The following is a 27,243-nucleotide window of genomic DNA, read 5'->3' on the forward strand; positions in this document are numbered from 1 at the left end:
GAGCATACATAGATGATTTTTTACACTAGAAAGTTAACTATTATTGTTGATATCATTAGGAAATAAATAGAAGCAACTAATCACTATCACTATCACTATCACACCATTGTTCACTGATTTGCTTGAGCGGGCACCAGTAATGTCTCCATTCATTACTGTCATATGTTAGTGTAGCCTGATGGCATATTGGGGCATCTTCAGGCTCAGGGGAATGAGGATCATCGTTGTTACTTTTTTTGGCATAAATCATAAAAATAGAAGGAACTAAAAGTAAATAGTTTTTTTAACTTTGGGGCACACCACATGAGTGGCGGTGCTCAGGGCTTACTCAGGTTTCTGCTCAGGGATCACTCCTGGTGGTACGTGGGGAAACCAAATATAGTACTGGAAACTGAATTAGGATCTACTGTTTGCAAAACAAGTGTCTTAATCCCTATACAGTCACTATTTTTCCTCTAAATAGTCAGTGTTTCATCCAGTAGAAGGATCAGATGGGCATTACATTTTTTTTTTTTTTTTGCTTTTTGCGTCACACCTGGCAATGCACAGGGGTTACTCCTGGCTCTGCACTCAGGAGTTACTCCTGGCCGTGCTCAGGGGACCATATGGGATGCTGGGAATCGAACCCGGGTTGGCTGTGTGCAAGGCAAATGCCCTACCCACTGTACTATCACTTCAGCCCCCAAGTGGGCATTACTTTTAAATAAAAAGATGCTGCTTTGTTAAATACTATAATAATAATGATGATGATGATGATGATGATGATGATGATACTTTATTCCCTTTTCCCTATATATGGTAAAAGGTAAAGGCCCTCCCGTTGATCGTCGATTTGCTCGAGCGGGCCCAGTAACGTCTCTATATATGGAATAGTGAAAATAAGAGAATAAAAAGAATGACATTCTAAAACCTATTCCAACATCAAATGTAAACTTTTTAAAAAAAAATATATATATATACATATATTTTATGTAGGAGTACTGTTATTTATTCAGCCACTGATTAGGCTGATTGAATTGTGCATGAACTCTGCCTTTTTTCCCCCCATTTTTTATAATTTTATTTATTGAATCACTGTGAGAGCAGTTAAAAAGCTTTCGGGTTTAAATCTTGGTCATACAATGAAACACACGTACCTTCACCAGTGCCCATTTATCCACCACCAAAATCCCCAGTATACCCCTATCCCACACCCTCCCCCTACCTGTGGGGCAGATGATTTCCAAATTATTCTCTCTATACTTTGATTACATTCAACATTTCAACACCACACCCACCATTATTATTTGGGATTTTACTCCAATACTCAGATCTGTCGAAAAGGCAAAAGTAGACAATTTGTTTTCTATTGCTGGTAAAATATTTTTCAATATTTAGCTTTCTAATGAAAATAAATGGAGATTTTTTAAAAAAAACTAAATTTCGGTTTAAAGAATCCAGAATTGGATTTCTAAAAAATCATGCAGTACAGTCTTAAAGTAACAATATTGATTATTAAGAATACATTTTGTGGCAATACTGCCTAAAGCATTATACAAATTCAATGTGGTCTCTATCAGGACATTCATGACATTTTTCAAAGAAATAGACAGAACACTCCTGAAATTCATATGGGACAATAAACCCTCATGAATAGCTAAAACAATCCTTGGGAAAAAGAAGAAGGGTGCCTCACCATCCCCAACTTCAAACTGTACTTCAAAGCAGCAGTAATTAAGACAGCATGGTACTGGGCTAGAAACAGACCTGCAGACCAAAGGAATAGAGTTGAATATTCTGTCACAGACCCCCAAATATATGGCCACTTATTCTTTGACAAAGGAGCAAAAAATGTGAAGTGGAACAAGAAAAGCCTCTTCAACAAGTGGTGCTGGGAAAACTGGATAGCTACCTGCAAAAAAATGAACGCTGACCTCTGTCTAATGCCAGGCACAAAAGTCAGATCAAAGCGAATTAAAGACCTCAATATCAGACATGAATCCATAAGGTACATAGAGGAAAATGTAGGCAGAACTCTCCACAATATTGAAGCAAAAACATCTTTAAGGATTAAACATCACTGACCATGCAAGTGGAAGCAAACATAACAAATGGGACTACATCAAACTAAGAAGCTTCTGCACTTCAAAAGAAACAGTGACCAAAATACAGAAAGAGCCCACAGAATGGGAAAGAATATTTGCCCAATACCCATCTGATAAGGGATTAATATTCAGGACATACACGACACTAGTAGAATTGTACAAGAAAGTAATCTACAACCCCATCAAAAAATGGGGAGAAGAAATGAACAGAAGTTTCCTGAATAAAGAAATACAAATGGCCAAAAGGCACATGAAAAAATGCTCCACATCGCTGGCCATCAGGGAGATGCAAATCAATACAACAATGAGATAGCATCTCACACCACAGAGACTGGCACACATTCAAAACAACAAAAGCAAGCAGTGCTGGTGTGGATGTGGGTTAAAAAGAGATACTCTTTCACTGTTGGTCGGAATGCCTATTAGTCCAGCCATTCTGGAGAACAATATGGACTGTCCTTCAAAAACTAGAAATTGAGCTTCTGTGCGACCCCACATTACCACTTCTGGGAATATATCTCGAGGATGCGAAAAAGCATAGTAGAAATGACATCTGTACGTATATGTTCATTACAGCACTGTTCACAGTAGCCAAAATCTGGAAACAACCCAAGTGCCCTAGAACAGATGACTGGTTAAAGAAACTTTGGTACATTTATGCAATGGAATACTATGCAGCTGTCAGGAGAGATGAAGTCATGAACTTTGCTTATAAATGAATTGACATGGAGAGTATCATGCTAAGTGAAATGAGTCAGAAAGAGAGGGACAGACATAGAAGGACTGCACTCATTTGTGGAGTACAAAACAACATAACATGAAGCTGACACCTAAGGATAGTACATGCACAGGACAGATAGATTGCTCCCTAGCTGGAAGCCTGCCTCATGAGCCAAGGGGAAAAGGCAGCTGGAATAGAGAAGGGATCACTAAGAAAACGTTGGCTGGAGGAATCGGTCGGGATGGGAGATGTGTGTAGAAAGTAGATAAAGGACCAAACATGATGACCTCTCAGGCTCTGTATTGCAAACCATAATGCCCAAAAGTAAACAGAGATTATGGGGAATCATGTCTGACATGGAGGCAGGGGGAGGGTGGGAAAGGGGGGGTATACCTGGGATATTGGTGGTGGGGAATGTGCACTGGCGAAGGGATGGGTGTTTGATCATTGTGTGATTGTAACCCAAACATGAATGCTTGTAACTCTCTCATGGTGATTCAATAAAATTAAATAAAAAAAGAATACATTTTGTCTTTGTTAACATAGCTACCTGTTTTTCCTATGTATGTTCTAAATCCATTAGAGATCACTTTTCTACTTATCACTTGTAAAAATGATAAATAGTTTTGTTTTGGTTCACTTTGGCTATGCTCAGGGATCACTCCTATAGGTGAACAGAACTATATGTGGTACCTGGGATTGAACCCATGTTGGCCACATGTAGTGCAAGTATTTTACCTACTATATCATTTCTCTGGCCCCTGCAAAAATCTTTTAAAGTTGATTATATTTTTGTGCATTTCTCTTTTTTTTAACTGATACTGTCTCTTTAAATAATGACTGCGTCTAGTTAGATTGAATAGACTGAGAAAAAATTGATTATCAGCTGGTTTGATATTTAAAGAAAAGAAACTGAGATCCATTGTGGTGCACCTGTCAAATTATATTAGCAGCTACCTGACACTAACTTAATTCATTATTCTTTACTTAAATATGATTGCTCTGTCATCCCAAATCACCAAACTTGTTATCCCATAAGTGTAATTTGATTGTTAATCAACACTTATTATGTTAATACCATTATGCTATATTTTACTTCTACAACATATTTATATATTTATTTACATAAACAAAGTATATAAACATATATATTATAATGCATATTTATGTGATCATTTATAAAATAATTATATACTTATGTGCATTTTTATATCACATACTATAATTCCATTATATAATCATAGTGGAATCTGAGAGCAGAATTTAACATTTAGATGAAATATTTTTATGTTTATAATACTTTCCCTAACATACTCTATTTATTCTAAAATTTCTCATTTGAATACAAAAGCAAAAATCATCTTTTTCCCTCCCTCCTCAAATAGTACCCTGCAGAATCACCTGATGCTTTTGTGGATTTTCCAGTCCCTTTTTCTTTTTCTTGGACACCACAGGTAAGTTTATAAATTTATTTTGAGTATTAGAAAAGTATATCTGATTTCCTCAGAATTGACAATGATAGTTTTTAAGGTGATTTGTTTCTATTTTCTCCATTTATAACCCAGTCTTCTACAGATCTTCTTTCTAGTAATGTCCGTTTTCTCTTTTTCTGGTTCTGTACACAGACCCACACCCATATACACAGCCACATACACCCTATCCATCCTTTCCCCTTTATTTTACATAGGCCTCATGCAATCAAAATGTTCCTGAGGAATTTTTGTTGACAGAAATTTTTCTTTAGGTTTAAGGAAAGAAGCCTTTATAAAGCTGTGAAATTTTAATATTGCTGAACATTTTTAATATTGCTGAAACTTCTAGCATTGATGAAGTAATATTTGAGTTCTACAAGTTAAGAATTTAGTTGAGAAAAAATATGCCCTGGCATTTCCACTTTTTATTCTTTGAAATTGTCCTTCAACTTACACTGCATTCTTTTTGTATGTGCTTGGAAACATTCATGCTGTGTGTTAAAAATAATGGAAATTTTTTTTCTGACTCCTCCCCTTTCTGTTTTCTGCCCCTGTTAATTGAATTTTTAATACAAAAATGATAATCTAAGACAGTATGTTTAGAAGTACATTGTAAGCAGTAATTGTATATAAAGTGATATAATTTTCAGTACTACCATAATCATTACACGTATATGATTCTTAAAGATTTGACAACATTAGTTACATTCCATGAAAGATTTAATAATCATGATTTAAAAAAAGATCTAGTAATGATTTTTTTTGGGGGCGGGGGCTGGAGCGATAGCACAAACAGGTAGGGTGTTTGCCTTGCACTCAGCCAACCTGGGTTTGATTCCTCCACCCGTCTCGGAGAACCTGGCAAGCTACTGAGAGTATCCTGCCTTCATGACAGAGCCTGGCAAAGTCTCCATGGCGTATTTGATATACCATAAATAGTAAATACAATTCTCACAATGGAGAAGTTACTGGGCCCCCTCGAGTGAATCGATGAACAAAGGGAGGACAGTGCTACAGTGCTAATGATTTTTTGAAAATAACCTAGTAAATGCTAAAGTTAGAAAAATGGAAAGTGGTAGCAGAATTCTTATAGAAAGAGAAGAAATTCCTCATGACTTTTTCCAAATACTTTTTAAAGGTACCCATATTCTTATTATTAAGTTTTGATAGTTTCGAGTGAAAATTCATTTCTGCGTAACATTTGATGTTATAAACGCACAGGATAAAGTAATTGGTAAGGTAATTGTTTTATGTACATAATTAGATTTAACAGAAAGAGCCTGACAGAATTCATGATCTTGTTTGTGAAGGTTTAAATATCATATATTTTTTAAATCATACATATATTAAAAATGTTCTTTTCATTTTTTCCTTTAAATACAAAATGAAAAGGAGACCAGCAGGTAAGTACAGTGCTTAGTGAACATTGCAGGGACTGGACCTGGATTCCATAGCCAACAAAACATGGTTCTTCAGGCATTACTGGGTACAGACTTGGAGACCTCTACAAAATCCTGAGTGTGGCCTTGGAGGCTCCAGGCACCGCGAGAATGTCCCAAGTATCCCCAGCACCACAAAGCTTCATCACAGCCATGTGCTTTTCCACTGCACTATCATACAATTGGCCAAGAATCACAGGGGAAACCCCAGCGCTCCTGAATGCTGCTTGGGAGGCCCTCCAAAAAAAAAGTTTTGGGAGACTTCTCCCCAAAATACAGAACAAAACAGTGTTTCTTTCCAGTTTCATAGAAATCAAGACAAGAGTGAAATATAGGAGATGAAATACCTTGTATTTTTTAAAATTTTTATTAGTGAGACACCATGAGGTACAGTTGTAGACTTATAAATTTTATGCTTGGGTTTCAATTATACAATGATCAAATACCCATCCCTCCACCAGTGCCCATTTCCCACCACCACAGATCCCAGTATCCCTCCCACCCTCTATCCCCCACATCCCACCCTGCCTCTGTGGCAGGGCATTCCCCTCTGGTCTGTCTCTCCTATTGGGTGTTGTGGTTTGCAAAAGAGGCAATGAGTGGCAGCCATGTTTGTTCTATAGTCTACTTTCAGCATGCCTTAACATACGAGGTATTTTGATGTATGTTATCAGTATATAAGAACTACTTTTTTAGGGGCTAGATTGATGATACAGCTGGCAGGGTACTTGTCTTGAATGAGGTTGGGGTTCATTCCTAGTTCTCTGTATGGTCTCCCAAGCCCTGCCAGGAGTGATTCTTGGGTACCAGGTATCACCTCAAAATAAACAAACCTACTGAGTTGATTTTTTTTAAGATTTGGAATTACATATAAATTGTACATCTTTTTAAAAAATAAAATTGACTTTGACCGTTTTTTTTTTTAAATGGGAGCTTATGAGATAACATGGTACCTTAGAGTGCAGTATTGTTTGAAGATATATTCTCTCAAATTATATGTTAATATTATAAAAGTTAAGGTTTAAGAATGTATTTTCAATGAGCTTTATTGTTTCTAATGTAGGTAACCATACAACTTCTTCACAGAGTTTAACCTGTGAAAAAGTTTACTTATCCACAACAATTTTTTGAAACACTTCCCATATTCATTCATTTAGAAAAACTAGTTGGTGCCTTTTATTAGACTAGAAAAAAATCTGGGGTGTTGGCACATCCAGCAATGCTCAGGGATTACTCCTGGCTCTGAACTCGAATTATTCCTTGTGGTCTTTAAGCAACCATGTGGGATGCCAGGCATCGAACTCTGGTTAGCACTGTGCATGGTAAAAGCACCCTACCTGTGATACTACTATCTCTCCAGCTCTTAGACTAGAATTTTTTTTTTTTTTTTTTTTTTTTGCTTTTTGGATCACACCCGGCGATGCACAGAGGTTACTCTTGGCTCATGCACTCAGGAATTACTCCTGGCAGTGCTCAGGGGACCATATGGGATGTTGGGAATCGAACCTGGGTCAGCCGCATGCAAGGCAAATGCCCTACCCACTGTGCTATTGCTCCAGCCTAACTAGACAATTTCTTTCAATTTTAGTATCCTATCTCTGCCTAAGGATAGTCAATATCAGCATGGAATAAGTATTTTCCAATTTGATCTTTTTTTCTGTTTCTTCTTTATTAGAATTAGCTACTTCCCTAAAATTTAGGTGTTTGCATACATACTTTTAGCTACATTTATTTATTCCCTATTTAAAACATTTGCAGTCTGGACTTTTTAATACAGTATTGCTTTTGAGCTCTCCCTATATCTGGTAAGTTTATTTTAAATGCTTACGTGAATTACCTGTCAATTTTGTCATTGCCTTACTAATAAACTGGTTCATAGTTCAGTAGTATTTCAGTGACAATTCTTACATATTTTTTATAACGCATATACAAGATTTTTAGTATGGATTATGAATAGAAGTGAAAATTCCAGATTATAGGAATGGGACCTTTTTTAGATTAATGATGTTGCCAAATTACCTTCCCACATTGGTTGTATAAGTTTATACTTCTACCCCAGCAATGCGTTTTGGAATAGTTGTATACCTACCGTCTCAAATTGTTTTTGAATCTGAATTTAATCTGACCTTAATTCTTATTAAGATCATCATTCTTATGTTTGTAATCTTTGTATTTCTACATAGTTTTCTTTCATTTTTAAATACTTATTTTTGTTGTTGTTCTAAGAATGAAAGCATATTTTCCCTTTGAGATAGGTTTTTTCACTTTTCATATGGTAAAATTTGTCAGTTTGTAGGTTTTCTTTTCTTTTTCTTTAATTTTTTAAATTTAGTTCAGGTAACATGGTTACATTATTACTAATGTTCATGCTTTTGTTATAAACTTAACTCCATTATCACCAAAGTGCCACAGACCTCCACCACTATCCTTATGTATCTTATTTTTTTCAGTTTTAATTTTTAGTGTTTAATCTTCTTTAATTATTATCTTTCTTATGATTTTTTGCTTTTATGTGTTTTGAATAAGAAAGTTTTTCATTTCTTTTTCAGCAAAAATACTGTCCGCAAGTTTATTTTATAATTTACACTTAAATAAAGTTGAATACTTGAGTTTTTTTTAAAAAACTTGCATATTTTATATATGCTTATATATCTTAGATTTTGTCTTCATATTATGGAGGTCTGGGAGGAATTTCAAAGTCTTAAACATATGCTGTTAAGTCACAGAATATTTTCAAAGACATTAATTACATATTGTTTTAGACATTATCTTTTCCGGTTTATATATTGTTTAGAGTTTACATATATCATAAAACATTTTGGCAATGCTACTGCTAGTATGAAGTCATATATCTTTTAGTCAGAAGAATGTTAGCATTATTAGTTTGAGAGTAAGAAGCAATTCAGACTCCTTAGCTGTGTATAATATTTTTTTTCATTGACTTTAGGAAACATTTCCGCTGTGGAAGTTCTTCTTTTTCTTTTTTTTTTTTTAAACAATTTTAAACAGTTGAGATTCTTAAGCAACCTAAATGATCCTATTGTAGTGTAGTCCACATTACATTTAAGAGACTGTAAATAGGTTCCAGATAATTGATTTAAAAAAAAAATCCTTGTCTTCTATTGTACATTTCCTCTTTGGTTTAGTGTTTCTGGACTTTAACTTGGAAGATCTTTATTTTCCTTTCTTTCTGTAAAATAATAGACATGGCTTTGTGGCATCCATATTAAAAATGGGTAATTTTCCTTATGGTCCCTGTCTTCCTGCTGGGTTGATAATGTTTTGATGTATTTTTCTTTTGCTCTGATGAGAGGTCTGCTGCTGCTGCTCTGACATATTCATTTGGATGAATAATTATAACTTGCACAATGTCAAGCTGAAGATGGTAGGGTTTTGTGCGTCATGACAAGCCTAGTAGCCAGTGCAGGTGTCTCACAGCATGATCAGCAACAGCCAGTGTATTCTGGCTCAGAGGAGACATTTAGAGTAGTAAGAAATCAGCACCAAGGGCAAGGCTGCTGCTACTACTGCTGCCTTGATATGTGCCAAAGAAACACAAAGTGCTTCTCAAAGACAAGTGACTCTGCACCTTCTCTCAGAAATCTACTATATTTACCCAGTAAATTTTCTTTTCATAGGTCTAGCATATACTATGAGCAACTTATTTTTTTTATCTTATTCTATATCCCAGCATTAAAAAATAAAGTCTTTGACAATCTGCTACCTTTTGGACTTTTACATAGGGTCATATGCTGATGACTAATCATATCATAGAATGCCTTATTAAAGTGCATGATAATAATTATTCTATGGAAGGAAAATTTTTCTAGGTCACTGACAAACCCAAAATGCATAATAAAATCACAATTTTATCCGTAAAGGTGCCACTAATTTCAGATTCAGTGAAGTATACTTGCAACAGTACTTGGAATTTTTAGATTTAGTACAATTAAGTAAATAGTGGTCTTTATATTTTTTATCATAGAAATATCATATTGTTGGAATAATGCCATTGAATGCAAGAAGAACAAAACCAATGATAAAGCCTCTGGCTGACAATTTGATGGTGAATGAAGAATTTGTAATTAAAGGAAACAGTCCTATTACATAGCAGGGAGCATGATCCATTAGTCAGAGCAGCAGACTAGCAGTTGGGTATCCTAGATTCTATTTACAGTTCAGCCATTGACTTAATTATATAATTTCAAACAAGTCACATGAATGTTCCTTGCCTCAGTTCTTATGTATTTGGAAATAATGAATCTTTTATCTTTCATAGAGATGTTAAGAAAATTTAATTTCCTTTAAAACAAACAATGTCAGAAGGAAAAACCCTCAATATCCATTCTAAGGATGCTATGAACGTTCTTATTAGTCCCTCTGGATTATCTTTCTTTCCATTTTTCTTTTTGCTGTCATTGTTGGAGATTTCACTGAATTCTATTTTGGTTCACTCTTAAATATTATATATTCTCTTTACTTCCTGATATTCTTGTTAACACGTGGTATGAATTAAAAGACATCAGAAGGATCAAAATAGAAATTTAATTCATTGTTGAGATTATGCAATTTGGTGTGACATATTGAATCAGTTACTTATTTTAACCACTTTCTTTTTCAGTAATGTTTATTTTGAAAGTACTGTGGACTTTTACTTTAGACGAAGTAAATATAGTGTATTCGCATGTTGATTTTCAATGATGTGTACCTGAAACTTGTATAATTGACAATACACTGATACTTAAGTTAAAAAGAAAAAAAAAAGGCACTCTGCATTGATTTTAGAAAGACAAAATACAGAGAAGCAAAATCAGAAAAAAAAATTGTTTAATGCCTTTGCTTAGAATTTGGATCTCACTAAATAGTGTTGGAACTATGCTGTTATTTAATAAAATGGTTCATTTTTTTAAACCATCATTGATAATGTTGCGAATTTGTTATTCCAGTAATCCCTAGAATCATTTAGTTTAGCAGAATTGGGTTAGGGTTTCTCTACCAAATTAAGAGCTGTTATGGTCTTAATATGGTCTTAACCTTGTAGAACAGGTTACTTAGTAAAGTACCAGTTGTTACTTTTTTTTTCTTTTTTTAAAACTTTTATTAGTGAGACACGATGAGGTACAGTTGTAGACTTACAAATTTTTGTGCTTGGGTTTTAATTATACAATGATCAAATACCCATTCCTCCACCAGTGCCCATTTCCCACCACCACGAATCCCAGTATCCCTCCCACCCTCCAACCCCCTTCCACACAATTGTTTCTTAACCCCATATGTTAATTGTTTGTTACTAACTTTTACATTTTGTTGCTGTTGGTAGTTTTTAAATATTTTCTTGTTTATCATCAGAATATGGGCAAACTGTCAGTTTGTACTTTAATTAGAGGTAAACATATTTCAAAGTCATAGGTATATTTCTAGCTTCCTTTCTACCTTTTTTTTCTCCTTTAAAGAAAATCACTTTTATTTGTTAGCTGATCGTTTTTGTGTTATAATTTGTTGTTACATGATCTTAAAAATATATCCTAGTTTATTTGGGGCATTATCGAGTTATCTTTCTGGTATACATAATGCGTAGTTTATTGTTTTTCTGTCTTTCCCATACCACATATGCATATTTCATATCTTCTGTTTTCTGCCAATTATATACTTGATATATAACTTTCACTACTTACATTATTATGAATATATGTGTAATCTATATAATTGTGACAAAGAAAAGCCACAGAGTTAGCTATAATTTTCTTTCCCTAGTGTTTGTTATTTTAAGAGTTTACAATTGTCTTCTATCTTCATGATCATAGATTTCATTTTGGCCTCAATATTTTATCAGTTACTTTCTCATAATTTTCTTTATAAACTGTATTTTCCATGTATCTGATTTTTCTGAGAAGTTTAACAGCTTCTTTGGAGATTTTTTTTTTGGTGTCCATTATGTTAATTTCTAAGAGTTTCTTCATATATATATATATATATATATATATATATTTCTTGTTTCCATTTTGACTAACTTGTTTGAATTGTTTTACCCTAGTATTTTAACCAACTAGTTCATAGTTAAAAATCATGTATGAAAACCTACTTGGAAACTGAGTGTATGAGTTGAATTTGTGACCGTACTTTTCAGTAGGGCTGGAGCGATAGCACAGCAGTAGGGCGTTTGCCTTGCATGCAGCCAACATGACCGACTTGAGTTCGATTCCTCAGCTCCTCTCAGAGAGCCCGGCAAGCTACCGAGAGTATCTCGCCCGCTCGGCAGAGCCTGGCAAGCTATCTGTGACGTACTCGATATGCCAAACACAGTAAAAACAAGTCTCATGATGGAGACATTACTGGACCCGCTAGAGCAAATCGATGAACATCGGGAGGACCGTGACCGTGACTTTTCAGTAAAGTCATCTGATAATCTGTTTATTAGGAATCCCAAATGTTAATATCTTTTCTGTTGTTCCTTCATTGTTGCTGCTGATGTTGTAGTGACGAATGGTTGCACATACACCTGGCTGTTGTGCTCTTGTTTTCAGCTGTGGTGGTTACTAGGGAATAACATATGCTGTGGTGCCTGTGTTCTGACTGCAGTGCTCACAAGGTTTACATTCCACTAGTGGCTGTGCTTGCTTCTAAGGGCACATACATTATGGTAACAGTACTCATGTTGGGAGGAGGGTTGTGCTTCCTGGTTGTGGAATTTGCACATCTTTTGTTAGTTGTGATGTTTGTCCTGGGTCACATTCCTTATTGTGATGTTTATAACTTGCCTGGCTGCCCGGTGTCCAGGAGTCAGTCAATTCGAGTCCTGGGGTACACACAAATATCAAAGTTGACAGGTTCACATGTGGAGCATGGGGTATGCTGGTGACTTGTATTTAGGATCATATATATGCATGCCAGGCAGATGATTCAAGCTACTCTGCCATTTTTCTAGGCCCCAAATATTGCTATCTTGTATCATAGTAATCATAATCACCATAATGGTTTTACCAAGTGTTGATAATAGAGTTTTAGGCATACAGTGTTCCAGCACCAATCCCACTACCAGTGTGAATTTCATTCCACCAATGTGCCCAGGATCACACCCAGCCCCCAGCTTGCCTCCTTGCAGGCACAATTTTAAGTTTAGTTTGGGACTAAGGCTTACAATATTATAGGCTCTGTGTTTAGAGATACACATATAATTTTACACCATGGCTATGCTAGGGGGCCCCAACCCTTGCTCTTGTCTCCTCTCTACCCCTTCTTGTTTCCTCTCATTCTCTTTCTTTTACTTTTCTTCTCATTTTTTTAATCTGTTTCCTTTATAAATTCCCTGATAATGCTTGTTTGGGTTTGATTCCTGGTGCTTCTGACTCAGTCTTGTACCTGTAATCAGTCTTCTCTTTAATTTGCTGTATTTTTATTTTTTATTTCTGTGTGTGTGTGTGTGTGTGGACTACAATATATGGATAGGTAAGAACTAGTTTAAAAGTATGTATTTTCAAACATAGCTTGTTTCCTTTTTCCAAATCTTTTGGGAGGAATTGTTATTATGTTCTATAAAGACTGCACATGAAGTGAATATGCTCCATTTGCTGTTGTTGAGGATATTCTCTTATCATGGCTTAAAAGTAGTAGCAACTCTTTTCAATCATTAGTGGTCAGTTATAGTAAAAAATAATTTTAAGAGGTGATATGATCTCTATGGATTGCTGGGCAGAGAATAGCATTTGATTAAATTGATTTAGTTATAGAAGGAACTCAATATGAGTTTCAGCACATCAGTGAAGCTTGCAAATAAGATCAAATGAGCTGAATATTTAAGAGATTTATCTTCTCTTTAAAGATATCTGATTGGAAATATTACAATTAATATTAAAATTAAATTTCTTTAAAAGTTTAATCTCTTGATACTTCTTTATTCTATTGAAGTCTTTTGAATCCCTCAGATATAAAGATAAAGATGATTATTAGAGGAATTTATCTGCAAGTATTATAGGAAAGTATAAAAAAGATCAGAATGGAAAGCAACTGTTGCAAGTACCAGAAAATTATGCTATTAATTTAAGTGTCATCAGAGCACAAAAGATCACATTCCAGGACTGTAAGAAAATTATTAAAATACTGGAAATAATAGTACTTAAGATGAAGATATTATACTCTAAGATCTAGTTAAGTGACTGACATTATTATATCACTTCAGGTATTATAAAGTAACAAAATGCTTTTAAAGATAATAAGCGTTACATTTTGAGACTGGCAGTGTTCACACTTTTCTGCTTAAGTGCTTTCCTAGTTTAACATAATTTAATAACAGTTATGGAGTACAGCTATCATCTTAGATTCTATATATCTTTTCTTCTTTCTTACCCACTATGTATACATTTTACATATCTAACATAGAAAGATAAAATTTTATTTTCCATATGATTTTCAGACATTGTCCTTGCTATTAGAAATGTTGCTAACTTAATATTTGTTTAACCTACTAATTATTGAGAAATACTCAAAAGTGAATGTGTTGCCCTGAGAATCCATTACTGTCCAGATATCATATTTTTAAAACAGCTTTATTATGATATAATTGATATTATATAATCATGTTATGTATTTATGAAATATAATTTTATCAATTTTCACAAATATTTATACCTGTGAAGTCCCATAATTAAGATAACAACAATTTCTAGTATACCAATTTCCTCCTAATTTTATAATCTTTTCATTTTCTTATTTTAATACCACTGGTTCTGAGTAAATATTGATGTATTCTAGAATAATATATTTTTGTACTTTCTATGTGAGGTTTCTTTCCTCAGCAGAATTAATGACTGATCCATGTTGTGGTAGATATAGTTCATTCCTTATATGTCTGAGTAGTGCTCCATTGTATAGATGTACAGCACAGTATTCAATTACATGTTTCTGGCTTGTTTTCAGTATTTAGTCATTCAAGATAAAGCTGTTAGCATTTTGTAAATGCAGTTATATGAACACATGCTTTCCTTTCTCTTGAATAATAGGATTGATAAAGCTGGATTATATAGGAAGCCTGTGCTTAACTTTTAAGAAATTATAAACAATTTTACAATATGATATGCCATTTTATAATTCCAACAAGTGTTTTAAAATTCCTGTTTCTCTGTATTCTCACTGACATTTGGTATGGCTAAACTTTTTCATTTTAGTCATTCAATAGAGGTGCCCTAGTAGTTTACTTTGATATCAGTTTGCATTTACTTAATGTTGGACATATTTTTATGTGCATTCATAACAGTCTTCAATTTTTTTGCTAATGACCCAGATAAATAGAGGGACATTTCTTATTTAGGGTTTGGAAAACCAGTATTCCTTCCATAAGCAACTGTCCAAATCATACTGATCAGTGCAACTACAATGAAATTTTTTTTAGAGACTGATAGTTATTCATAAAGTTCATATCATATAAAAATGAAAGGACCTAGATATATTCCAGATGGTTTTGAAAAATAGAACTGTCTCACAGTGCAGTACTACTATAAAATTAAGCCAGGAGATCACTGGAATATAGAAAAAAATATAGAAAAAATAAATTATAGATATGCATATCCTTATGACATTCAGCAAAGGTGCAAAGACAATTCAGTGTAGAAAAAAGTCTTCACTAAAAGCATCCTTAAGGATGAAACACCACTGACCAAGAAGTGGAAACAAACATAAACAAATAGGACTACATTAAACTAAGAAGCTTCTGCACCTCAATAGACCAAAATACAGAGAGAGCCCACAAAATGGGAAAGAATATTTACCCAATACCCATCTGATAAGGGGTTAATATCCAGGATATATAAGATACCAGTTGAATTGTACAAGAAAAAAACCTCCAACCCCATCAAAAAAAATGGGGAGAACACAAGCTTCCTCAAAAAAAAAAAAAATACAAAGAGCCAAAAGCACATGAAAAAATGCTCAGCATTGCTAATCATCAGGGAGACACAAATCTAAATAACAATGAGATAGCATCTCACCACAGAGACTGACACACATCAAAAAGAACAAGACAACCAGTGCTGGCATGGATATAGGGAGAAAGGGACTCTCTTTCATTGTTGATGGGAATGCCAGTGGTTCTGCCTTTTTGGAAAACAATATGGGCATTCCTCAGAAAACTAGAAATTGAGCTTCCATATGACCCCGTAATACCACTTCTGGGAATATATCCTGAGGGTGCAAAAAGCACAGTAGAAATGACAGATGCAGCTTAAGTTCACTGCAGCACTGTTCACAATAGCCAGAATCTAGAAACAACTCGAGTGCCTGAGAATAGATGACTGGTTAAAGAAACTTTGGTATATCTACACAGTGGAAACTTTGGTACATCTACACAATGGAATACTATGCAGCTGTTAGGAGAGATGAAGTCATGAAATTTGCCTATAAGTGGATGAACATGGTATCATGCTAATTGAAATGAGTCTGAAAGAGAGGGACAGACATAGGACTGCCTCATTTGTGGAATATAAAATAACATAATCTGAGACTGACACCCAAGTATAGTAGACACAAGGGCCAGGGATATTGTTCCATAGTTGAAAACCTGTCTCATGAGCTGTGGGGAAGACAGCTGGAATAGAGTAGGCATGACTAAGTCAATGATGATTGGAGGGATTGTTCGGGATGGGAGATGTGTGCTGAAAGTAGATAAAGGATCAAGCATGATGGCTCCTCATTATCTGTATTGCATAAGGAGAGAGAGAGAGAGAGAGAGAGAGAGAGAGAGAGAGAGAGAGAGAGAGAGAGAGAGAGAGAGAGGATCCTCTGCCTCATTATCTGTATTGCATAAGTAGAGAGAGAGTAAGAGGGAGAGGTGGAACTTGCAGGGGGGGGGTGTACTGGGGATTTTGGTGGTGGAAAATTGTACACTGGTGAATAGATGGGCATTTGATCATTGTATGAATGAAACTCAAACATGAAAGCTTTGTAAGTGTAGCTCACAGTGATTCAATTAAAAAGAAAAGAAAATGTCTTCAGTAAATGGAGCTGAAAAAGTTACTATGCATAAAATACATAAACTTTAATAGAATTTTAAAGTTATAAATAGAATTTTAAAATTTTAGAATTTTAAATTTTACATAAATTGGATTTTAAAGTGGTCTAAAAGTGGTTAATAAAATTTAGATAATCTATCAATTTCCTGGAAGAAAGTGCAAGGTAAAGCATTTGTGACTTTGCAGTAGTGAAGAGGGGCTGGGTGGAAGAGGCAGACAGGCAGTGACTAGAAACAGTGGTGGAGGGTATTGAGCACTTTGCTAGTGGTGAGATACATTAACTTCATGCATGAAAATCAGAAATGGAGTCTTAAAAGTTAGTATAGTCTAGAGCTTGTCTAGCATGGACCCTATCTGAGTTCTATCCTTTGTACCAATTATTATTCCCCTGAGCACTGCCTGGAGTGATTCCTGAACACAGAGCCAAAATTAAGCCCCAAGCACCACTGGGTGTGACCCCCCCAAACTAAAACTAAAACAAACCATAAACAGTAACACCAAACAAAAAAACAAACGCTGTCCTCCTATTGTTCATCGATTTGTTCTAGTGGGCCCACTAATGTCTCCATTTTTTGAGACTTTTTGTTACTGTGTTTGGCATATTGAATATGTCACGGGTAGCTTGCCAGGCTTTGCGGTGCGGGCGAGATACTCTCAGTAGCTTGCTGGGCTCTCCTAGGGGGGTGGAAGAATCGAACCCGGCTTGGCCGGGCCGGCTGCGCGCAAGGCAAACGCCCTACTGCTGCTGAAGCAGTAACACCATGTTACCTAAAATGTAAAAATAGTTTTAAAAAGCATTTTAAGTAAATTGTCTTTGGCAAATATTTGTGTGAACGAATATTTGCCTAGGCAAATATTTCATTAAAAAAACCCCAAATCCAAAGATCTATATTTATTTATACTCTACAAAGAAACTAGATACAGCTTTGTAGAGTATGAATAAATTGTTTACCATTTCTGTAATCAGTAGTACCATTTTTAAATTTTAGATTTACCATCACAACAGTAGGCTTAACCATTCAAAAGAAGCTAATGTCACTGTAGAAATCAGACCTCTGATTTCTTTAATAAAATATAACTACAGCAGATAGGGCATTTGCCTTGCAAACCTGAGCTTGATCTCAGAACTACATATGGTTTCTTTTTCTTATTTTGGTTTGGGGGCAACATCCGGCGGTTCTTAGGGGTTACTCCTCGCTTTGTGCTCAGAAATTACTACCCTACTACTGGCATTCTCAGGGGTCCATATGGGTGCTGGAGATCGAACCCAGGTCAGCCATGTGCAAGGCAAATCCCGTTTTCGCTGTGCTATTGCTCCAGCCTTCTCACCTGCCATGTGGTCTCTTGAGCCTCAAGGAGTGGTCCCTGAGTGCAGAGCCAAGAGTAAGTGCAATGTGGATCCACCCCCCCACACACACACACACCACCTGCCATAAAAAGTGATACCTTTTTCTGTACTTATAAGAAATTGTCATCCACCTTCCTGTTTATTGACTCATGCTTCATAAGAAACATGACGCCTTTTAAAGTTTTTAGAAGAATGATAAAATATCATTTTCTGATGGTTTATTTATTAAGTATTGAATAAGTGCAACTTCTATACCTGTCCACTTACGTTATTCTCAGGGAATTTGATTTATTGGCAAGCATTGCCAAAATAGATGAACTGTCCTTCAGTGTTGTAAACTAAGTAAGAAACAGAATAAGCCTTTGTGATTTTTATAAGGTAATGACTTAATGACTTATACATAATATTTTCTGTTATAGAAAATCTTTTGACCAGACTAAGTTTATAATGCTTCATGATCTCAAGGTTTAAATACCATATTATTATACTGAAGAGACTAGAAATCTTTTTTTAGTTTTTTTGATCACAAGTTTTCAGTGAATCAGCATAGATTTCTCATAGATAGATCTTTTACTGAGAAAATCTTATGTATAGAACCATCTGGGTATTCTTATATCATTTCAGAGCATTTTAAGGCTCCTTAGCTGAACCTAATATTGAATTAATCTCTCAAAATTTCTACTCTTTTAGACCAATAGCAGAACAGATAAAATCAACCGCTGAAATGTATTGGTATGCTTTCAAGAATGTGGATACTTGGTGCTTATATTTGTGGTAGCTAGAGTAGAACGTAGTTTTCTCATATTGCTTTTTACTTAGTTCCTAATCTATCCAAGATATTCTCTCTTCCTTTATTTCCTCCATACTTCACTTCCTATGTTTTATTGCTTTTGAACACAATTTTTCCCCTGCTAAATTTTAATATCACCTCATTTTTTTATTATCTTTTATCCTTGTTCCTTTATTTCCTTTAATTATATTATGTGCATGTGTAAATAAAATATGGCAGTTTTCTTTTGATTAGCAAATCCACAGTTGTAATCTTCTGGGTATAATTTTTGGACCTTCAGCACACTTAAAATATATAATTGCTTTATTATTTCTGCTAAAAATTTGTGATTCTAGACCTATTTCCTGTACTCAAAAGTTTCAAAAAACTGAAGAAATTCCCAGTATTAAAAAAAAATGATGATAGTTACATGTTGTATCCTTGACTTTTCCCCTAAAATATATAGAAATATACTAAAATATTTTATTCAATGGAGGATGGTTTGGGCCATACTGGTGGTGCTCAAGAGTTATCCTTGGTGGTGCTTGTATGACCATAAGTGGTACTAGGGACTCGAATCCAGGCCTGCTGCTTGCAAGGCAAGTACCCCGTCTCCTGTAGTATCTCTCTGTTCCATTCCATATAACTTAATTTTGATATGTTCCTTTGCTTAAAGAGAAAAATCATTACCATCATACAGTTATCCCAAATGGATAGAGATACAGCAATCTATTTCCAAAGAAATGGAAATTGAAGTGCATTATAATTGGCATCTTGAAAGAAAATGTATGTGGAAACATGGAAAACAGTGCCTGCTTTATGAGTTTGCAGGTAGTTATATTTGAATAACTTGACTGGACTTTTTAAATTGGAAATTAAGTTAGAGCATAACTTCTATGCACTCACATTTACAGATGCAGTGTGAAGTACTAGTGTAATAATTGAACTACAAATAACACTTCATTTAACTTGATAACTGGCCAAAGTAAATGTTAAACTTATCATTATATATAACATTCCTAAGTGTTATAGATACATATGTTTTTATGATTGGTAATTACTATTCCACACATATTATGAAAGTCATCATAAACATAGAGTTATATGTTTTTTTAGTTTTTTTTTCTTTCTTTGGTTTGGGGGGTTTGGGGCCACCTGATGGTGCTCAGGGCTTCCTGCCTCTGCGCTCAGGAATCACTCCTGTGGGGTTCTGAGTACATCTACAGTGCTGGGGATTAAACATGGGTTGGGTGCATGCATGACAAGGTTTATGTGACTGCTATTTCTCTGGCCATAAACATAAGGTTTAAAAACATGATTCTTTATCCACAAGGTGCAAGGTCTTTCTCTACAAGGTGCAGAGTCTAGTGACAAAAATAATTCTTACAATGGTGAAGCAGTGAAGATTTGAATTTTTTTACTGAGTAGTTTTAGCTAATATAAAACTTCAAAATTACTAACTTGAATTAAGTGAAAGGACTATTGCTGATAGTGTTATAAACTCAATTTGGTTTTCATCTTTTCCTAGAGCTCTTTATTAAGTATTCATAGTCAGTTTTTGACAGCATTAGAATCACTGAAGGTATTTTGGGATGTTATGGATGAAATCGATGAGAAGACTTGGGTTCTTGAGCCAGAAAAACCTACACGGAGTGCGAAAGCACGAAGGATTGTCATAGGTAGGGGAAAAGATTGTGAGCTTTTATTTTGTACAACTTATGTTAATGAATCTAAGCATGATATTAGACTGTAAAGTGAGGCTTTTTATTTGCATGAAGTCAACAAAAACTTGGGGATGAACAGTGATTTGTACTATAAATTATAGTGACAGAATATATCAAGATATTTTGCAAATAAAAATATAAATTAAAACCCAAATTGATCTTTGTAATATCTGTCTTCAAAAAGTAGTAGTAGGGGCTGGAGCAGTAGCACAGCGGGTAGGGCATTTGCCTTGCACGTGGCTGACCTGTGTTTGATTCCCAGCATCCCATATGGTACCCCAAGCACTGCTAGGAGTAAATTCCTGAGTGCATGAGGCAGGAGTAACCCCTGAGCATCTCTAGGTGTGACCCAAAAAGCCAAAAAGAAAAAAATAGTAAAATTTCTGAAATTTTTATTATCAGTATACTTATATGTGCAAAATAATATGTATAAAAATCTAATATAGCACTGTTTTCCCATTGTTCATCAATTTGTTCCAGCAGGCACGAGTAACATCTCCATCGTGAGACTTGTTACTGTTTTTGGCATACCGAGTAAGTCACAGTAGCTTGCCAGGCATTGCTGTGCCAGCAGAATACTCTAGGTAGCTTGCCAGCCTCTCTGAGAGGGCAGAGGAATCGAACCTGGGTCAGCCGTGTACAAGGCAAACGCTCTACCAGCTATGTTACCGCTCCAGCCCTAAAAAAATCATAGCACAGAGGGTAGGGCGTGGGTTTGATTCCCCCGTCCCTCTCAGAGAGCCAGGCAAGCTACCGAGAGTATCCCGCCTATACGGCAGAGCCTGGCAAGCTCCCTGTGGTGTATGGGATATGCCAAAAACAGTGACAACACATCTCACAATGGAGATGTAACTTGTGCCCCCTAGAGCAAATTCATGAACAATGGGAGGACAGTGCTACAGTGTTACAATAATCTAACTTTTTTTTTAAATTCTGCAACCTAGGTTTTTAAAAACTAAGTGAATAATCTTCAATTAAATGATGATTGGAATTTTAAACTAGGGAGATAGTACAGCAGGTAGGGCAATTGCCTTGCAAGCAGCCAACCCAGTTTGATCCTTAGGATCCCATATGGTTCCCCAAGTATCACCAGGAGTAATTTCTGAGTGCAGAGCCAGAGGTATCCTCTGAGCATTGCTGGACGTGGCTCCCCAGACAAATTAATGATAATTTGAACTTAAGTTACATGGGAAAGCTTCACATGGAATAAGAGATTATGTTTTTACAAAAGTAGCTATTATCACAGTAATTGATAAATATTTTATAAAAAATTATTTCTAAAATGTGATTAATTTTTCATTGGATGTAAAACGAATATTAAAAAAATCCTTGTTTGATAACTCTTCTACTTTCTAAAATCTTTAATATTGTAGGGAATAATGCTTCAATAAACATTGACGTAGACCCTCGGCATCCGACGATGCTTCCTGAGTGCTGTTTTCTTGGAGCGGATCATGGTATAAAATCTGAGATTGAAGTGTTTTTAATAGATTTAAAAAATTTTACCTGCGTTATTAAAATATGAACATCTTGATGGTGATTAATTTATTGGAAATGTGTTTCAGCTTGGCTTCCTCAGTGGTGGTTGGAGTCCCCTGGCACTTTCTGAGAGCCTGGCAGTGGAGGCCTAATCATTCCTGGGGTCAGCAGGGTTATTCTCACATGGCTGGGGTTTGAACTCAGGCCTCAAATTTGCATGTTAGTTCTTTGAGCTATCTCCCCTGCTCCTAGAGATGACTGTTTTAAATGAAAGTGTTTCATCATTTTAATCTGTCTTCTTTGTGCTTTTTGTAATACTTTTTGCATTCTATTTTCTAATTAATTATGCTGAGTGAAGTGAACTTACTGTGATCCTAAAAGTACTCACAAAATGCAGTGAGAGATAATGAGTACACATACTGATAATTATTTCAAAATATATACATTATATTGTACACCTAAAATTCATGCAGTGTCATATATCAGTCATATCTCAAAAAGAAGTCCTGTGTGAAATATGATTTTAAAAATGAACAGCAAACCTTGTTTAAAATAATAAATTTTTATTAAGGTATTAAACGTTTCCCCTCTTAAATCCTATCTAGTAACAAAACCCTTGGGAATCAAGCTGAGCAGAAACATACATTTATGGTAGGTATCTTTGCAAATAATATTTTGTTACTTTTCTATACTTTACAAATTTAATAATAGTTTTCTCCTGTATGATTTCAGGGATCCAGAAAATACTCTATTACAAAATTTGAAAGATGTTTTAGAAATTGATTTTCCAGCTCGAGCTGTCCTAGAAAAATCAGTAAGTTTTTCAGTTCTTTGATATAACAAACAGAATTACATAATGAAAGATAAGTGTTCTTTTAGGCACCAGAGGAAAAGAAGAGACTGAAAGGGAAGGGGTAGAATACTGCTCAAAGAATTTGGGACTGTAGGCAATAGTTACAAAGAACTTGTTAACCTCTGATTGGTGGTTATAAATGTACTTTTGTGTGACCTTTGTAGCAGTTAAGTGATTTATTAAAAATAAAGGGGAAAGGTCTGAAGTAGTTAATGAGTTGTTTGGATTTTCTATACTGTCTGCTTTCAGATGACTAAAAAAGTTCTAATTAGCTTATACAATGTTTGTGAAGAATGGCAGTCCCATTTTTAAAAAGTAGATTTACTTAAGCTGTGAAAATAATTAATACTTTGCTGGATATGGCAGGATTATATCTGGGTGTACTTGGAACATGCAATGCTGGTATTGACCTTAAGGCTCCAGCACATATAACATTTATGCCACCATTTGAGCTATCTGATGTGGGATTCGAGTTTTTGACAAAACTGCTAAGGCTGTAAACCATTAAAGTGGTTGGGCTGTTTGACTTTTTCCTTTACAAAACTTTTGAAATTTAAACTAATCACTGTCAGTTTCTACCTTTACATATTAATGTATCATTGTATTCATGTACTATATTAGAAAATTATTGGATGAAAAAAATAGCACTAGCTATTCTAAGTTATTTTAATAATGATAGGATCACCTCTATAAAAATTTATATATGTACCAGAGGTTTTTAACGTTTCTGTATCTGCATACTGGAGAGTGAAAACTACTCCATACCATATTTTTTTTTCATATTTTACCTTCATATTTTAGACATCATTTTCTTGGGCAGAAGGAGGCCCACACCTCCTGAGGTGGTGCTCAGAGCTTGCAGTGCTTAAAAGGGACCATGTGTGGTGCTAGGAATTGAACCAGGGTCAACCATATATTCCAGGCAAGTGCCTACAGCCTGATACTATCTCTCTAACCATAAAATCATCATTATTTATTTAAAGGATTTTTCTATGGATTGTGGAATTTGTTATGCCTATCAACTGGATGGTGCCATTCCCGATCAAATGTGTGATAATCCAAAGTGTGGACAACCTTTCCATCAAATATGCTTATATGAGGTAAAAATAAAAGAATATCACCCAAACCTTTCAGCTAACCAAAATATTAAATATGAGTATTGAAAATATACAGTCTAACCTCTGGTCATTAGGGATCCTTTTGCTGTTAAGTTTCTTAACAATTTATCCCACATGCCAATAGCTTAAAGTATCCCAAACTGGGATACATTACATGTGTATGATGAATATGCAAAACTAATGGATGATACATTGGAATCTTTTAGTAAATATCTCATAACCATAATGCAAACTTTATGAATTCATCCAGATGGGAATAATGGTGGCAATAAAGAATCTAGCACTATGGAATAACACCTATCACTTTTGAGGCTAAGTTTAACAGTGTTGATTTAATAGAGTTTAATAGTGTATTTTTACTTTAGTGTGCTTCTACTTTGCTGCTGGGAAGAAGTATTCTATATTCTGAACATATCACAGGATTCAGAGATTTTTTTATTATATAGTATATGTGAAATCTTCAGTAATAGTCACCTTCTGATCTTTTTTGTTTTTTTGATCAGAGATAGTAGTTGGTGCCATCTGTATTTAACATTGGAGAACTTAGTGAATTACCTTATATAAAATCGTGTAACACCAAGCCTAATTAATGAAATAATATTCAGGAAACATACGCTTTCTTTTGCAACAATGGATATTCACTTACTTTTTAAAAAGTGATTTGTTTCATACTTGTCATTCATGGACTGAAATTTAAAACACTATTGGTGATTAACACCTAAATTTTCAAGAGCCTATGGTATCTTTAACAGTAGGAGAGCTTAATATGTATAGAAATCAAAGGGTTGTGAACCCCTTTGATTTGTATACATTAGATTTGTGTCTGTTATGGGGATGGAGAAAGTGCATAGTTTTTGTCAAATTCTTTAATTCTCTAATGGGGCCTAAAATTTGTGCATAAAATGTAGGCATAGGCTTTGAAATCCATTTTGGAACCCCTACCTGCACTCTTGCCAAAGAAAATTTAAAAGGTAAGCCTGAAATATTTGGAATATATGTAAATTGTACTTATGTTGATTTGGAATATGTAAATTGTACTTATGTTGATTCTTCTCCCTCCATCTTTTCTTTTCAAAATTTTCAGTGGTTGAGGGGACTACTGACTAGTAGACAGAGTTTTAACATCATATTTGGTGAATGCCCTTACTGTAGTAAGGTAAGTAATTAAGCACATTTCATAGTACCCCTAATTTTTAGATAAACTTACATAGATATCTAATTTCTAAAATGTTTCTCTGAGCATATGAAAAAGTTAGAAGCAAAGTTTCTGAGAGATAGATATAAAACTATTTATGTTGTGATTGTGGCTTAAATGGTAGAACACATACCTGCATGTGTATGATCCAAGGTTTGATCCACAACAGTGCCAGGAATGGAATGCACAGTAATTTTTTAAAACGATTTTCCAAATTATATAATGAGTCTATTTTGAATGAAAATAATTGCAATTTTTAGAATATTCATAAACAGTATTAAACTGTATTCTCTCTTTTTTATTAGCCAATTACCTTGAAAATGTATGGGAGGAAATCCTGAAAAAAAAAAAAAAGAATATGGCATGCTCATAAAGAACTGGAAATTTGAAAAATTATCTTCAGAAAAAATATATAGCAAACCACACCAATATCAAAAGACAGAAAATGATGGCAAAATAATACATATCTGCCTTTGTCTCTTCACTAAGAGAAAATCTTGTGGAACTTTGTAAGTCTGTGACCTGCATAGCAGTTGTAGAAGTATATGTGTCCCAAGACGGAAATCTTGACTTGTTGAGTCTATATGGACTGGTAAAATCTTGATGAGGTTCATAAAATGAATTTGGCAACTGTGTATTGCTGGATTCTCGTGAAGAACTTTTTACTTCATTGAAAAATTCTTGAGACTGAGAATATTTTTGTCTTCTCCTTGTGCTTTCCTACGGAAAAATACATATGTAGCTTGTTAATAATGGTTTCAATTATTCATGTATTTTGTTAACAAAAATGCTAAATAAAACTTGTTACACAGCAAGATTTTTTTCTGAGAAGTTATTTTTAGGGCCTAGATTTAAAAAGAACTTACCAGTATCAAACTGCCAAATCTGGATGATAGAATCAGCTCTTTTAAAGCAATAAGTGATTCATTAAAATTTGAAGACAATTTAAATTTTACTATGGGGGCTGTTTTAGATATTAAAGGTAAAAAAATAGGTAAACAGGCTACCACCTGAGACTCAGGAGCCAACAAGTAGGAAAGGCAGGTCACAGAAAGGAAATGGTCAGAAGGAAGCTATAGTTGGAAAAAGGTTGAGAAATATTTAAGGAGTGACCTAAGAAGAAATAAGAAAACTGAAATTTTTTTTGAATGGCTCTTGTGCCATATCTGGCAGTGCTCAGATATGGCTCAGATATGCTCAGATACAATGGCAACATCTAAATATATTAGCAAAAAATCCCACAGTGCAGTTGAAGCAACCATTTTACTCAGAGACAAATTACATTAGAGGGCATGCCGGAGACCAGTGTGTCTGTGTGATGTATGGAATTGGCAGTATGGAGGGGGACAGAGATAGAAGGGCTATGTGCCCAACCAAAAGGCATTGTGGAGGAGGGAAAAACAGAGGAAAAAGGTTGAGAAATATTTAAGGAGTTACCTAAGAAGAAATAAGAAAACTGAAAATTTTTTTGAATGGCTCTTGTGCCATATCTGGCAGTGCTCAGATATGGCTCAGATATGGCTTACTCCTGCCTTTATGTTCAGGAATAACTACTGGCAGGCTCAGAGGACCATATGTGGTACTAGGATCAAGCCCAGGTAGACCATGGCAAGAGCCCTATCCTAATTGCTCTGTCCCTCAAAACTGAATCAAAACTGAATTTTCTTAGCAAGACAATAACTCAGTCTACATTGGCAATTAATAATGCAGAGGGCTACTTTACTGATACATAGTATGTTTTTTTGTTTGTTTTGCTTTTTTGGATCACACCCAGGGAAGCACAGTGGCTACTCCTTGCTCTGCACTCAGGAATTACTCCTGGCAGTGCTCAGGGGACCATACAGGATGCTGGGGATTGAACCCAGGATGGCTGCATGCAAGGCAAATGCTCTACCCACTGTGCTATCACTCCAGCCCCTACAGTATAGTATGTTTTTAACACCATTCTTTTAAATCAAAGGTAAAGGTAAAGGTAAAGGCCCTCCCGTTGATCGTCGATTTGCTCGAGCGGGCCCAGTAACGTCTCCATTGGAGACTTTGT

General features: G+C 35.0%; 2 protein-coding genes across 3 annotated transcripts in view; one reads left to right on the plus strand and one right to left on the minus strand.

Annotated features, from left to right (window-relative positions):
- FANCL (FA complementation group L) overlaps window positions 1-25,964 on the plus strand; it is a 74,115-nt gene extending 48,151 nt beyond the window's left edge. For both annotated transcript variants that reach the window (XM_056124309.1, XM_056124318.1), the window contains 8 exons: window positions 4,191-4,259; window positions 20,362-20,512; window positions 21,931-22,014; window positions 22,642-22,687; window positions 22,769-22,850; window positions 23,873-23,989; window positions 25,092-25,163; window positions 25,508-25,964. In XM_056124309.1, coding sequence (XP_055980284.1) covers window positions 4,191-4,259; window positions 20,362-20,512; window positions 21,931-22,014; window positions 22,642-22,687; window positions 22,769-22,850; window positions 23,873-23,989; window positions 25,092-25,163; window positions 25,508-25,543 — 657 coding nt within the window. In that variant the 3' untranslated portion in view covers window positions 25,544-25,964. The remainder of the gene's footprint in view (window positions 1-4,190; window positions 4,260-20,361; window positions 20,513-21,930; window positions 22,015-22,641; window positions 22,688-22,768; window positions 22,851-23,872; window positions 23,990-25,091; window positions 25,164-25,507) is intronic.
- The window catches only part of VRK2 (VRK serine/threonine kinase 2), a 100,830-nt gene continuing 99,160 nt past the window's right edge, over window positions 25,574-27,243 (minus strand). Inside the window, exon 12 of the mRNA XM_056124332.1 lies at window positions 25,574-25,922. Coding sequence (XP_055980307.1) covers window positions 25,602-25,922 — 321 coding nt within the window. The 3' untranslated portion in view covers window positions 25,574-25,601. The remainder of the gene's footprint in view (window positions 25,923-27,243) is intronic.

Source organism: Sorex fumeus, unplaced genomic scaffold, assembly GCF_029834395.1.
Source record: "Sorex fumeus unplaced genomic scaffold, SorFum_2.1 ptg000006l, whole genome shotgun sequence".
NCBI lineage: Eukaryota > Metazoa > Chordata > Mammalia > Eulipotyphla > Soricidae > Sorex > Sorex fumeus.